The following is a 14,941-nucleotide window of genomic DNA, read 5'->3' on the forward strand; positions in this document are numbered from 1 at the left end:
TCATAGTATAACGAAACTCGATTAATCTTGCGAGGCCGATCATCGGGGCCGTGAGGATGCTGAAGATCGTCAAAGTTGGCGCGAATGGACTCAGAAGGCTGCACACGAGCGACAAGGTAGGTCTGCTTACAAAAAATTCTGATATTCCTTCTTGAATTTATTGATTGGTCAATCCGTCGGCTGACGGTCACCAGTTCTGAGACCGCGTGGCGCTACGCAAATAGAACTCGACGTTTTGTGAATTTAACAATTCGTTCGAACTTTCAAAGATTGTTTCGAAGATTCTTAAGAAAAATAAAAGATGCCCGATCTGCCGAGAGTACAGAAGACGAAATAATTTCGTCATCACTGATTTAAGATTCTAATAACAGACAGAGAGGAGTTTCTTATATGATTTGGAAGATTGGACTTTGTTTTTTTACAGACAAGAATTGAATTTTACAGACAATTGTTTACAGACAAGAATCAAAGTTGATTGCAAACAGCATTCATGCTATAAGACAAATGAAGATGAGGAAGTGTCGTTGAGATTCTGACAACACGTGGACAGTCGATGACGTTACTAAAACTCTGCTTTTTATCTTCGTATTGAATAAGATTTTTATAGTCCGACATATGGAAAGATCCGAGAATACAAATATTGCAATTACAAATTAGACAGGAAATTTTAGCCCAATCTTGACATTCCCATAGGTACTTAATAAAAATGATGATTCCACAATGATTTGTAATTGAAAGTTATTATGTCATTTGACGTGAGTAGTTCGAGGGTGAAAATATATTGATCACGAAAAGCACATTAACTCTGTTCATCTGCTGCGTATCCACGTGGGCGGTGGCAATGGCCCATTTCAGTGACAGAAATACTTGAACTAAACGCGTGAATTGCACAGCTGTTAAGGCCACTGTACGATAAAATGATGTGAATAATCGATAACAGTCCCATTGCAATCTGACATTAGTGACATTTGAAGACTTGTCGGTTTTTTCTTATTCTTTGTTGATAAAATGTCGTGTTCTATTTGCCAAAAGAATATATCGAAGTATTTGCTTTGTCGACTAGGTAATATCTATGAGAGGTTTTAAACTTTCACGACTTGGAATTATACAATTTTTCGCGTAGAGGCTTTCGGATATAAGCCGTGTCCGAGAAAATTTAGCATCCAAACATTTCGTCAACATTTTAGCTAACTGTATCAGGGGTAGAAGACGCGCTGATTTCTGTATGAGTTGCAATTAGCTGCAATAATAACGAAACATTGAGATAATAGTTGTTCTCGGACACGGGTCACGCCCGAACATCTGAACGTTGAGTAATAATTCGAAAGATTTAAGAGGCCAAGACGAAAGTCTAGCCTAGAGACCTCTTAAATGTTTTTAGTCGAAATCATAGATATCATCTGGAAAGAATTTAGACTAGCAATTTTTAAAAGAAGCATTGAATCGAAGAAGCACCCTTTCGTTTTCGTTTCTGTCCACGCCAACTCCACTCATAGATACTCATAGCATGTATCGGTTTATGGTTAGAGGGGTTGATTCACCGAAGGATCAATACAGAAGTGCTAGGGCCCGAAGGGTGCTTAAGTACCCGTAAGTTACCACCCTTCGTACCCTTTGCTGACCCAAAGATGCCAAAACTACGTATTAGAATATTAGAAATTATGCATTAAAAATTCCTTATGACCGAGAAAAACAGGTGGAACAATTTTATAAACCTTACTCCTCTGTAATTATTATTTTTTCTAAAAGTTCATTGCTTTGTATTGCATTGCTCAAATATTGGACACAGCTTTTTATTAGATACTATAGTCAAAGACTTTAAGTACGAAATGCTAAGACCAGAACTAGAGGAACTCAAAAGGTTTCCGTGTGTGTTTTCTAATGATTCGAAGTTGGCATAACAAGGATTTAGTCATATGCGATCGATCTGTTTACAAATATTTTGATGCCAGCTACTATTACTTATTTTAAATCAAATGCCGTCAATTTATACATAGTATTATGACGTTTTCTGTTATGAGAAATTCATCTCATCTACGTATGTACATTCTCTATTTTGTTTTAGAGACAAACACCAGTACAAAAGGTGCAAACTGTAAAACGTTTTGACGCTGCCTTCGGAAGTACCTTGGAATTAGAACGAACGCAAACACGGTAATTAACCGATTTTTCAACTCTCAAATATGTACATCTGTTTCAAAATTGATTTTAAATTACGTTTAATACCATCTTTTTTGGTTGATATAATTATTATTCTACTTCAGAGAACATGTGTTCTCGTTGTCTATTGCTCGTCAGCAAACTAACAGGTTATATGCGGATACAGATCAAAATGTATTACATGACAATGCAACGCGATATGTAATTACGCGTGCATTGTGGAATTTCGCATTCCTTCGATTGTAAAATAATTTGAATCAGATTGAATTTAAAGATATTTTAATTAGTACACCACAAGGCATAATGATGAATATTTTTATAGTACTTATAATAAATACAAAAGTGTTCCTCTATAGATAAAATTTTTACCGAAAATATCTTCTCAGACATGCATCTGAAATGAAAAAATTTATAATCAAGTCTCTCCGGATTTTGGTAATTTTTAAAACTATCGTTTGTATCACAAGGGCAAATAGAATTCGTATAAACAAAGTCGAGTCGTGTCACGTATCCGGCTGTTCATTTAAAGAAAAAAAAAAAAGACTGATCGTTTCTCGTTACGACATAGAAATAGATACGTTCTACTAGGTGAAACACAACAGAGAACCAATAAATCCGAAGTAATCGATATTGGCGGTTCTCAATCGACTGTATTCACAGAGTAGTTAATTATTCCAGCACGAAGAGGAAGAAAATGTGATTACTCATCAGTTTTTGCCCAAGTCCGATATTCAAATAGTTTTAATTCACGTCATCAATATTATTGAAGTTAATTACAAATGTCTTTAATTTATTTCTTTAAAACACGTTTATATTCAGTTATTTCATCTTTTTCTTTAAATTAACTTCACTCTTCTTTTCTTTCCTAATTCAGTTTCTCATTCTTTATCTAGTAATAGTAAAATAACAATATCTCTCTGACTTTGATTGAGAACCGTCGTTCTTCATAGACTCGACCCCATGGACCACAATTTATTGTCTGCACGTCACTAGCCACCGTTTAAATACATTCAGAATCTAATCCTTCGTTCTCTTCTAGAAGTTTGTTCCACTTCCAAGAATTTCGTGTCTCAGTAGTTGCTCTTGCTCGAGTTTTGAAATAAATATAAAAATAGGATGTGAACAAATTTCTTTTTGAATAATGGACGATTGTCAGTGTTTCATCGATCATTTTTTACCTTGAAAAAGAAGGTAATGGAGAGCTTTGACTTCACCGAATTTGTGGAAGATTGTACTGATTTTCGCAGACATTATTTACGAAGTGGGTAAGATTTACATCCAAACTCAAACTCATTCTAAATAAGTAATAATAAAAATCAACCGAAGAATGTAATCTATCAACGTATGTAATCATCCTGTAGCTTCTGTGTTATGTGTTGCGTTTTTTAAACTCATTGCTTATATTTATTGCAAAAAAATTGTCCAACTGTTTCCAGAGTTCCACCGTTTTTTAGTAAAATGACGGCAGTTCTACTTGCTAAAAATCTGCACAGATCACGTAGGATAGGAAAGGAAGCGTTCGTTAAACGACTAAAAATAATATTAAAAACCAGATGACTGCTGTTCTTGAACTTGAAGCTGTTCTAATCAGGTCTAATCAACTGTCTAACTCAACTGCAGTTTATCTTTTATGACACTTGGTATTTGCTTCTTACTCGGATTCAACACACGTTTTTCACAATCGTAAAAACTTTGACCAACACACGCGAGATTATGCGAAAGATTCCACTGTGCGAAATGCTTATAGAAAATTGATTCTATATAAAAATGTGTAACCTTGTAAATGTATGACCTGTGTGCCGTTCGAAATAGAACGTAAATCGAGGGAATCTGGATTGAAACAGAAACGTAAAGGAAAGGTGCAAAATAACGAGGGGTCGCTATGTTTGCAGTTATGCAATTTTCCGATTTACCGAAGCTGTTTGCCCTAGAACATACTCGGATGACTCTCATATAGAATGTATTTACACGTCCATAACTGCCTGTTAGCGTGTTTTGCTATTTTTAAACCCTATTTCACGGTGTTCGAGTGGGGTCCTTTGTTCTTTCCTACCTGATATAAGGTCTTGCTTCCTAGTTTTCCCACACACATCAATTTTAAAGGAGTTCTACTTGAATCATCTGAGAATTATTCGAATCGAATTTACAATTATAAATCACAATAGTATTCCGCGAGTTTAATTCAGTGACACGTGGCTATCAGCTTCTTAAGAAGCGACTGCATATTAATAAATGTTAAAAGTGTTTTAATACTGTTATTAAAAAATGAAAGAAACAAATCAGAACATCATTATGTCTTGTATCGAATCAGACGTGACGGGTTCAACAGAAAATCCCGACTTAACACCGATGAATCATTTTGCCGATTCTGAATATTACTCAATTAGGACGAAAATTGCCTGTTCGATTTGGTTGGAAAAGAAAGGCGAGAACTCCAGAAGGACTTTAGCGCGTTTTCTTAGGTAACTCTCGAGGGGTGCCTTTTTTAACTGATTGGTTGTTCTTGTTCTGTTTTTGCAGCGAGTACAGCTTCATTCATGACAGCCATTACATGTAGTGAGTACTGTGCAACTACGTTGCTACTTCGACTACTGCATGGCTCAATACGTTTTCATATTGCTGAATTTTGGTTTGTTTAACAACAAGTGACAATCGATCTTATTTCCATTAAATCTTGTATAGTAATAGATAATGAAAGCTTTGTTAAACATCTCTTTTAATGAGCGTATATGTGGGCTATGTAATGAGTAAAAAAATTGCAATGTTATTCAATTTGTTGAAAGTGGATTTGTAATTCTCCCGAAAAGCCTTAAGACAAAAATCTTCATAACTTTTACGTTACACAACGTATATATATATTTAACGTCATGTATATCTGAAACATTTATGTAAAATATTCTATTCTCTTCTATCGCTAATTTCGATTCATTAAAGTTAAATGCTGCTGACGTTCTAAATAAATTCGTTAATGAATCACTTAAATTATCTCATATGACTAGTATTATAAAAATGTACGTAGTTAGACGAATCGGCGACGATCATGTAGTCATAACTAAATTTAACTCGCTTCACTATTTTCTTATTAGAAAACGTGTCTACAGTTGATAATTCTGATTATATGTATAAGTAACAAACTTTGGCATGGATCCAGACTTATATGCACAATCTTTATTTTCTTGTAGTGAACGTATGAGATTAAGGATGTATTGGCTATACATCCTTAATTATGTGTATAAGTGTCTCGTTGTTTTCTTCCAATTGAAGTAAACTGCAGAATATTGCAGTTTTAAAAAATATTTTTCGCTCTTATTTTCTATATTAAACAATTAAAGACGATTATATAGATATATTGTACTAATAGTCGTTTTACTCCGTGTTTATTTCAGCACCAGAGATCAAGATCAGGCGACTAATGCCGAAGATGCACTTTTCGATATGTTCAAAAATGAAGACACCGGCCTCTTACCAATCGGCAAATTTTTAGCCGTAAGCATTCATCATTTTTTAACAAGCGAAGAGTTTATTTAATTTTCGCTCGACTAGCCTAGCCAGATATCAGTAAAAAAAAATAGTGAACGTGGTGTTTCATGCTTAATATGTATTGTTGTATTTCACATAGGCTTTGAGGACGACCGGTTTGCGAAACGACGATCCCAGGCTTCAAGAATTCACGGACAACTTACGAAAAGAACACTTGAAAAGCGGAGGCCACGAGGGTGTTTCTCACGAGACGCAGAAATTAACCAGAGAACAGTTTAGAAAGTAATTTTCTCTCATTAAAATAAATGATTCTCAGATTGGGGAGAAAATTGTGTAATCTAATTCTCTTATTCCAGAATCATAAATCAGAACATAGTGTTGATCTCACGCGCGTTCAGGCATCAGTTCATTATTCCCGACTGGTCTGGCTTCACGAAGCACATAGAGGACTTCTACTGGAAATGCAAGTCAAACTCGGAGGGCAAGGTCGCCTCATACATACCTCAACTGGCGAGAATGAATCCGGATTACTGGGGCGTTTCCGTCTGCACGATCGATGGACAGAGATTCAGCATCGGTGACACGATGATTCCCTTTACCTTGCAGAGTTGCAGCAAGCCCTTGACTTATGCGATTGCCCTGGACAGGCTTGGTCAGGAAGTGGTTCATCAGTATGTCGGTCAGGAACCGTCAGGGAGAAACTTCAACGAGTTGGTTCTAGATTACAATAGTAAGTTTTTTTTTTTTACACTTTATAGGAGATATTCGGAGAGCCCCGACCCATTTTAAAATGAAACGAGCACGCCCAAAGTGTTTATTGGTGTGATACATATGTATAAGGGAACGGTGGAATATCGATCAGCGTTTGACCGAGCAAAAGTAGTTCAAGAGTTCATGCGTAAATGTCACGTATAAGAATTTGTATATGTATATGCATATGTATAGTAAATGAATGCAAATGAGAAACATTTAAATCAGATTATTACTTTTTTAAATGTACGTTTTCAAATGATCAATTTGTATCTTTTTATAGAGAAACCCCATAATCCTATGATCAATGCTGGAGCGATCTTGGTCTGTTCTCTTCTAAAGTCTTTAATTAAACCAGAAATGACTCTGGCGGAGAAATTCGACTTCACGATGAACTATTTTAAGAGGCTAGCAGGTGGAGAAAATTTGGGCTTCAACAACGCAGTATTCTTGTCTGAACGAGAGGCTGCTGATAGAAATTACGCTCTCGGGTTCTACATGAGAGAATACAATTGCTACCCGGATAAATCGAATTTGAGAGATATCATGGATTTTTATTTCCAGGTAAATTCTCTTGTTGCGAAATATTGACTTATTGAGAAAATTTAAAGAGACTCATCGTGTCAAATAAATTGCTTTTTTAAAGTGTTGCTCCATGGAGGCTAATTGCGACACAATGGCAGTGATGGCTGCTACCCTGGCCAACGGTGGTATATGTCCCATTACTGAGGAGAAGGTCTTGAAACCTGACAGCGTTCGGGACGTTCTAAGTTTAATGCACAGCTGTGGAATGTACGATTACAGTGGCCAATTCGCGTTCAAGGTAGGTTATCAACTTCTCAAAGATTGTTTATAGTAAATTATACATGCTAAGATAAACTGAAAACATTCTTTATCAATTTCTCTGTATCATATTACGTGTACATTAATGTAACGATTAATATACGGAAGATAAATTGCGTAATTGGAAACAGGTCGGCATTCCAGCAAAATCTGGCGTATCGGGAAGCCTGCTGGTAGTGATACCAAACGTGATGGGCATTTGCACGTGGTCACCGCCGTTGGACCCTCTTGGCAATTCTTGCAGGGGTGTGCAATTTTGCGAAGAACTCGTCACCGAGTTCAATTTTCACAGGTACGGATACCACATTCGCTAGTTTAACGTGCTTACGTAGAAACGAGTGACACTGACCTACTTCTTGCACATTAAATTAACAATTACAAAGAAAAGAATGCGTAGCTTCTGCATTAGCGATAATAGTTGCAAAACACGTTCAAGAAATTTCGAAATATGTTTAATGTATGTATGTTCAACACGGAGTTATAGTTATACCACGCATTAATCAAACTGTTTGTTTTCTCTCCTTTGCTTTTTTTTCACAACCCTCGGCTACACGAAAAACCCTGCACGACTCCATAAAAAAAATAAAACGCGCACTGCGTACTCACACACGTTTCTCTCTACATGTATTCATTGATATCCCGTCGTTTTCCATCCCGTCCCAATTAGTGTAGCACCTACTATGATCACAGGTACGACAACCTGAAGCACGCGACTAATAAGAAGGACCCGAGGAGGCACAAGTACGAGACTAAAGGACTGTCGATCGTCAATCTTCTGTTCAGCGCAGCTAACGGGGACGTAACGGCGATGAGAAGGTCAAACAATACGTTCTTTTAATAATTCGAGTATTGCTTTCTCTAAAAATTCCTTTATTTTTCTAAAAATGCGTCCTCCCGAACAGTTAGAAGATAAGCCTGCGACGATTCTGATTTTCTGAGAATCGATTAAAAATTTTAGTTTTTCATCCTAATTTGCAGGCATAGATTGAGCGGAATGGATATGACACTATCAGATTACGATGGTAGGACGGCTTTGCATTTGGCTGCTAGCGAGGGACACTTAGATTGCGTCGAGTTCCTGATCGAGCACTGCGCGGTCCCGCACGATCCCAAAGACAGGTAAAAATTCAATTACATTTTATTTCTGTTTTCACTTTGTAGATCCAACAACAAATAAACCCCTGTATTAATTAATTGGACACCGAAGAGTGCAATACGAAATTTCTAAAAAAAAGATTATGCTGCCAGGTGGGGAAAGAAGCCCATCGACGAGGCAGAGACGTTCGGGCACATGCATGTGGTCGAATACTTGAACAATTATGCGGTAGCTCAAAACACAGAAGCAGTGAATGAAGAGAAAGAGAATAACAGCGACGAGAACACGGACTCCCGGAAGGTCGTAGAATCCGCTGGTCAAACACCATTACCCTAAATTCGCAGATGGGTTTAGATAGGTTGCTAGGATTGACAAAGAAAAAGAACAAGTGGCTTAATATTACAAAAAGATGAGTTCACTGACGTATTACCTTTCGTACAAGATCATACTCTACGACCGATTTAGTTAATTTTATATTCATATGTCCGATAGCCAAATAACAGCCTAAATTCAATCTACAGTTACGTCTAATTGTACAGTACTGCAAGTGTACATAGTATTATACATACACATACTATTCGGTTCGGCTTCTACACATATACATATGTTCCAAAGTTTTATTCATTGATTTTTCTTAAGCGATTGTGTGTGAATTATCGAAGATGTGTGAATGTTCGATAGAAAATATATGTACAGGGTGCAACTGATGATACAATTGGAAAGCAGATGGAAAAAGGGAGTTTAGAAAACTTGTCCGATTTCAACTTATTCTTTCTTCACACTGAATCGTCATTTTATGACTGTACTCTGGTACAGCTACAAGACATTTAGTGTATTATCTTCCTTAATAATTTTTGTTCTCATTTTCTAGTTTTAACAAGCGATAAATCAAATCTAGCATTTCTAACAGTAAATCTTTAATTTTTTTATGAATGAAATGAAACAGTGAAGGAGGAGTATAAGTTATAAGGAACTGAGCAGGATAATTAAGACAATTAAGAATAATTTTACAGTATTATTTACGTGATCCTTGCGTGATACTTACATCAAGTAATAGCGAACGTTGATATTATTTGTAATGTGGGTACTTAACGTACAGCTTACGATCCGAGTGGGTGTACAGGGTGTACAGAAATGTTAGGCGTACTCTACATCTTCGGATCTATGAAGATAAAAAACAGTTTTCGCAAAATTGTCCTGGGCCTTACATTTCATGGTCAAACATTTTTTTATTACATTGTGTTCTACGCGTTGTGGAAATAAAAAGTCAATTCTTCCACAGTTCTTCTATCCCCATGACGCGTACAATACAATGCAATAGAAAAAAAACTGTTGACCATGAAACTTAAGGTCAAGAACAATTTTTCAGTAACATTTTTTATAGATCTTCACCGATCCGATAATGTAAAACACGCTTATGACTACCAAGACCAAACATTTCTTGACACTCTGTTCAAGAAAGTCGAGCGTACTAAAAAAGATTATTTGTGATACAAATATTGTAATATTTCGTTCATTTATGTGATAATCGTCTCTATTTAACTATAAATGCAGGGATACATTTTCAGTATCGAAGAGAGATTAGTAAAGAAGGAGAAAAAGAAGGAGCTACCAGAAGCGTTTTCCGTCTCCTAGATGAGCAATATTTTTCCACTACGTTAGAGCAAACGTTTGACCCCTTTATTTGGCAAACCATAAATCTACCACAAATCCAATGATTACTTTACTTTCAAACAAATTAATTTTTCTATAGATTGTCTGTTTAAAACGATATATCGAGCTTTTAAATTGCCGAATAAAGGGTTCGTATTAGCATTACCGATTACCGTTTTGTCAATTACTTCGGAATCTGCCTTAAACGAGAAAAGGGTAGCTAAATAAAAGATATCAGTATAATTAGACCTTGATAGTTAATATCTAGAAATGTCATATCGAATACAAAAAGATCCAGATACGTCAATCTTGGACTCCGCTCCAATTGCTATTTGTTCACGTATAAACGAAAGACAATAATGATATGAAATATGGAAGAAAAATATTTCATCCAAGTTAACTATTGCTTTCAATAAACAGTATCGTTTTTAATATAACAGCATCAGTAAAAAAATTATCCACGAAATTATTTTGTTCGATCCCTTAGATTATTAAGATTATACTCATATTGGAATTAAAATATTTTAGATTCAATAGAAATAATCATAGTGTTTCCTGAATTTAAAAAGATCAGCAAAATTAGCATACTTTTCTCGTTATCTGCATATTTTTGACGATATTTCAACTAGTTTTAAGTTTAAACACAAATGGACAATAAAATTACTTTCATCGATAGAATCGTGTTCTATTCATTAACACTTGATTTTCTCTTCCTTTTTGTAAGCTGCTTAAATTGTGAATATACATTAGAATTTGATATCTACATTTTTTAATGATGTCAGTTCGTGATTCCGACCAATAAAAATTTGGAGCAAATTTTTTTTGCTCATTACATATCTATTACTAAACTAAACTTTCTGATGTCCCATATAGAAAATAACAGCCTAAATTCAATCTACAGTTACGTCTAATTGTACAGTACTGCAAGTGTACATAGTATTATACATACACATACTATTCGGTTCGGCTTCTACACATATACATATGTTCCAAAGTTTTATTCATTGATTTTTCTTAAGCGATTGTGTGTGAATTATCGAAGATGTGTGAATGTTCGATAGAAAATATATGTACAGGGTGCAACTGATGATACAATTGGAAAGCAGATGGAAAAAGGGAGTTTAGAAAACTTGTCCGATTTCAACTTATTCTTTCTTCACACTGAATCGTCATTTTATGACTGTACTCTGGTACAGCTACAAGACATTTAGTGTATTATCTTCCTTAATAATTTTTGTTCTCATTTTCTAGTTTTAACAAGCGATAAATCAAATCTAGCATTTCTAACAGTAAATCTTTAATTTTTTTATGAATGAAATGAAACAGTGAAGGAGGAGTATAAGTCATAAGGAACTGAGCAGGATAATTAAGACAATTAAGAATAATTTTACAGTATTATTTACGTGATCCTTGCGTGATACTTACATCAAGTAATAGCGAACGTTGATATTATTTGTAATGTGGGTACTTAACGTACAGCTTACGATCCGAGTGGGTGTACAGGGTGTACAGAAATGTTAGGCGTACTCTACATCTTCGGATCTATGAAGATAAAAAACAGTTTTCGCAAAATTGTCCTGGGCCTTACATTTCATGGTCAAACATTTTTTTATTACATTGTGTTCTACGCGTTGTGGAAATAAAAAGTCAATTCTTCCACAGTTCTTCTATCCCCATGACGCGTACAATACAATGCAATAGAAAAAAAACTGTTGACCATGAAACTTAAGGTCAAGAACAATTTTTCAGTAACATTTTTTATAGATCTTCACCGATCCGATAATGTAAAACACGCTTATGACTACCAAGACCAAACATTTCTTGACACTCTGTTCAAGAAAGTCGAGCGTACTAAAAAAGATTATTTGTGATACAAATATTGTAATATTTCGTTCATTTATGTGATAATCGTCTCTATTTAACTATAAATGCAGGGATACATTTTCAGTATCGAAGAGAGATTAGTAAAGAAGGAGAAAAAGAAGGAGCTACCAGAAGCGTTTTCCGTCTCCTAGATGAGCAATATTTTTCCACTACGTTAGAGCAAACGTTTGACCCCTTTATTTGGCAAACCATAAATCTACCACAAATCCAATGATTACTTTACTTTCAAACAAATTAATTTTTCTATAGATTGTCTGTTTAAAACGATATATCGAGCTTTTAAATTGCCGAATAAAGGGTTCGTATTAGCATTACCGATTACCGTTTTGTCAATTACTTCGGAATCTGCCTTAAACGAGAAAAGGGTAGCTAAATAAAAGATATCAGTATAATTAGACCTTGATAGTTAATATCTAGAAATGTCATATCGAATACAAAAAGATCCAGATACGTCAATCTTGGACTCCGCTCCAATTGCTATTTGTTCACGTATAAACGAAAGACAATAATGATATGAAATATGGAAGAAAAATATTTCATCCAAGTTAACTATTGCTTTCAATAAACAGTATCGTTTTTAATATAACAGCATCAGTAAAAAAATTATCCACGAAATTATTTTGTTCGATCCCTTAGATTATTAAGATTATACTCATATTGGAATTAAAATATTTTAGATTCAATAGAAATAATCATAGTGTTTCCTGAATTTAAAAAGATCAGCAAAATTAGCATACTTTTCTCGTTATCTGCATATTTTTGACGATATTTCAACTAGTTTTAAGTTTAAACACAAATGGACAATAAAATTACTTTCATCGATAGAATCGTGTTCTATTCATTAACACTTGATTTTCTCTTCCTTTTTGTAAGCTGCTTAAATTGTGAATATACATTAGAATTTGATATCTACATTTTTTAATGATGTCAGTTCGTGATTCCGACCAATAAAAATTTGGAGCAAATTTTTTTTGCTCATTACATATCTATTACTAAACTAAACTTTCTGATGTCCCATATAGTATGTATGTATGTATGTATGTATGTACACACACACGTTTATATATGTATATAAACACAAAAACACATATCGAATCAGCTGTTTCTGTTTCGTTCGTCCCATTTATTGTCCGTCAGATCAAGACCTAAAATCTTTGATTCGGATAAGTAGGAGAATCGAGTTCGACGCTTTTATCGTGACAAGAGTACTCAAGTAATTGCGCGTATGCATAAAATCGATGTAAAAACGTAACTTTCGAACTGTAGTCTCGATGAAACGGCTGTTTAGGAGTGCGTCTAACCTTTCGCAGCCACTAGGCTGCCCGAGCAACCATGTAAACCATCGAAAACACACAAATGTATAATTCAAACCGATCGTACGAAAGTGCACTCACGTTATTTTTTGTGAAATATCGGAGCACTTTCATTTATTCCTCTCGTACATTCGCCGATACAGATTTCTACAGACTCCAGTTGATACAGCATAATCAAAAAGTGACAGTACCAGTCCTCAGTGTCAATTTTACTATTAACTATAATACAGTACGATGACTGCAAGATCGAGAAATATAGCTACCAGATTTCACCCCATTCACGGGGAAAATATTATGCTCCTCGAGGATAATACTGTGGCCTATCGTACAGCCAGTTTTGCAGACTCCTTAGCATTTAGTGAAAAGCCACTGCAGCCAGGTGAAATATTCTTGGTGGAAATTGAGAAGACTGAAAGAGGATGGAGCGGAGATATGAGAATAGGTCTCACCCTCATAGATCCAGCCTGTGAAGACAATAGTCTACCACATTTCGCTATGCCTAATCTCTCAGAATTGGGTAATACATGGATATTTGCTATTACCAAGAGTCATACTATATGGGAAAGTTTTGGCATAGGTTACGGTGAGACCTGAGAAATTTTGTTTATTCAATTTCATGCCTTGAAAACTGTATTTTATATTTTATAAGTTTTCAGGTGAAGGAATAAAATCAAGAGAAAAGAAATTGATCACTGATGGTGTACACGTGCAAACTTCTCGCGGAATTATTCCTTTTAATGCTCTCCGAGCAAATACAATACATACTTCTCCAAGCATTCTACCTACAGATGCTGGTAGTCGTATTGGAATTATGTATGTGCCGCAGGCTGGTTCTGACAAGGCAGAAATGCACTTTATAATTAATGGTGAAGATCAGGGTGTATGTGGAAAAGACATACCCTATAAGGCAGGGCCTTTACGTGCTGTAGTAGACGTTTATGGTACTACAAAACAAGTCAGAATAGTTCAATTATACGGAGGTATGTTTCTTTTGCCTCGTAAATATAAAATCTATATGACGATACTTCTTTTTCCTTTAATAATTGTATGATTCAACAGTATCCACGCTACAAAGTGCCTGCCGTGACGCCATATTGCAATATACTAAAAAGAACGCAGTCGACTCGCTTCCACTTCCACGGCTTCTAAAAAATTATCTGCTCTATCAATCGCAGTGAAATTCTGCCACTTCGTATTGCTCTACCGTATCTTCTTCATCTACTTTAGCAACAGGCATTTCAATAATTCCGTAATCTCTTCATATCGGATATTTTCTGTGACTCTCAATAAGTTTAAAATGCACATCGTCGCATCGAATTGTTCTTTAGAAATAAGAATAGACAAGCCAGGCAGGTCTCTCATCTCTTTTTTACCTACGGTAAATGTAATTTGCGTGAATGTTGAACTGAGACGTGTATATAATTTAAGAAGTTCGACAGACTACTGAACACATTTTTTATCCTTACATTTAGCACTTATTAGCAACTGCACTTTTAGAAATTGACAATTTTATCATTCGCTACACTTGTCTACATCGTCATTATGCCGCGTATAAATAGGTGTATGTAAAATCTCATTTAAAATAATTTTCATGCAGTACTTTTAATGTATAACATTCTTTTTTTATTGGTACACCCTACTGTGTAAGCAAGATTTTAAATTGAACGTGACCAATTCAGACTATTGTTAACACTGACGAAAATGGACTCGAATAAATGTATTTATAAGAAAAGCAAAACGTATTTTGTTGAAACGACCTGAC

General features: G+C 35.2%; 2 protein-coding genes across 11 annotated transcripts in view; both read left to right on the plus strand.

Moving 5' to 3' along the window:
* Window positions 1-10,439, plus strand: part of GLS (glutaminase) — an 11,332-nt gene extending 893 nt beyond the window's left edge. Inside the window, exons 2-13 of one of the 10 annotated variants that reach the window (XM_026814093.1) lie at window positions 35-116; window positions 2,066-2,154; window positions 4,681-4,716; window positions 5,547-5,646; window positions 5,780-5,922; window positions 5,997-6,370; window positions 6,674-6,954; window positions 7,037-7,213; window positions 7,365-7,525; window positions 7,906-8,049; window positions 8,212-8,352; window positions 8,482-10,439. In XM_026814093.1, coding sequence (XP_026669894.1) covers window positions 57-116; window positions 2,066-2,154; window positions 4,681-4,716; window positions 5,547-5,646; window positions 5,780-5,922; window positions 5,997-6,370; window positions 6,674-6,954; window positions 7,037-7,213; window positions 7,365-7,525; window positions 7,906-8,049; window positions 8,212-8,352; window positions 8,482-8,665 — 1,890 coding nt within the window. In that variant the 5' untranslated portion in view covers window positions 35-56 and the 3' untranslated portion in view covers window positions 8,666-10,439. Of the gene's footprint in view, window positions 1-6; window positions 117-2,065; window positions 2,155-3,021; window positions 3,426-4,680; window positions 4,717-5,546; window positions 5,647-5,779; window positions 5,923-5,996; window positions 6,371-6,673; window positions 6,955-7,036; window positions 7,214-7,364; window positions 7,526-7,905; window positions 8,050-8,211; window positions 8,353-8,481 lie in introns of those variants that run through there. The other 9 variants (XM_018025803.2, XM_026814094.1, XM_026814096.1 and 6 more) reach the window with 9 other exon arrangements.
* A 423-nt stretch (window positions 10,440-10,862) lies between these two features.
* LOC108625594 (neuralized-like protein 2) lies at window positions 10,863-14,911 on the plus strand. Its single transcript, XM_018025694.2, has 3 exons — window positions 10,863-13,762; window positions 13,836-14,159; window positions 14,239-14,911. Exons 1-3 carry the CDS (start codon window positions 13,414-13,416, stop codon window positions 14,355-14,357), a joined length of 792 nt encoding a protein of 263 aa, XP_017881183.1. The 5' UTR covers window positions 10,863-13,413; the 3' UTR covers window positions 14,358-14,911.
* Window positions 14,912-14,941: the final 30 nt, after the last annotated feature.

Source organism: Ceratina calcarata, unplaced genomic scaffold (genome assembly GCF_001652005.2).
Source record: "Ceratina calcarata isolate Rehan_Ccalc_2016 unplaced genomic scaffold, ASM165200v1 scaffold368.2, whole genome shotgun sequence".
Taxonomy (NCBI): Eukaryota; Metazoa; Arthropoda; class Insecta; order Hymenoptera; family Apidae; genus Ceratina; species Ceratina calcarata.

Coding starts and splice junctions, on each gene's coding strand:
- LOC108625594 (XM_018025694.2), top strand. CDS start 13,414: ATGACTGCAAGATCGAGAAATATAGCTACCAGATTTCACCCCATTCAC. Junction 13,763..13,835: donor AAGTTTTGGCATAGGTTACG/GTGAGACCTGAG, acceptor ATAAGTTTTCAG/GTGAAGGAATAAAATCAAGA. Junction 14,160..14,238: donor AATAGTTCAATTATACGGAG/GTATGTTTCTTT, acceptor ATGATTCAACAG/TATCCACGCTACAAAGTGCC.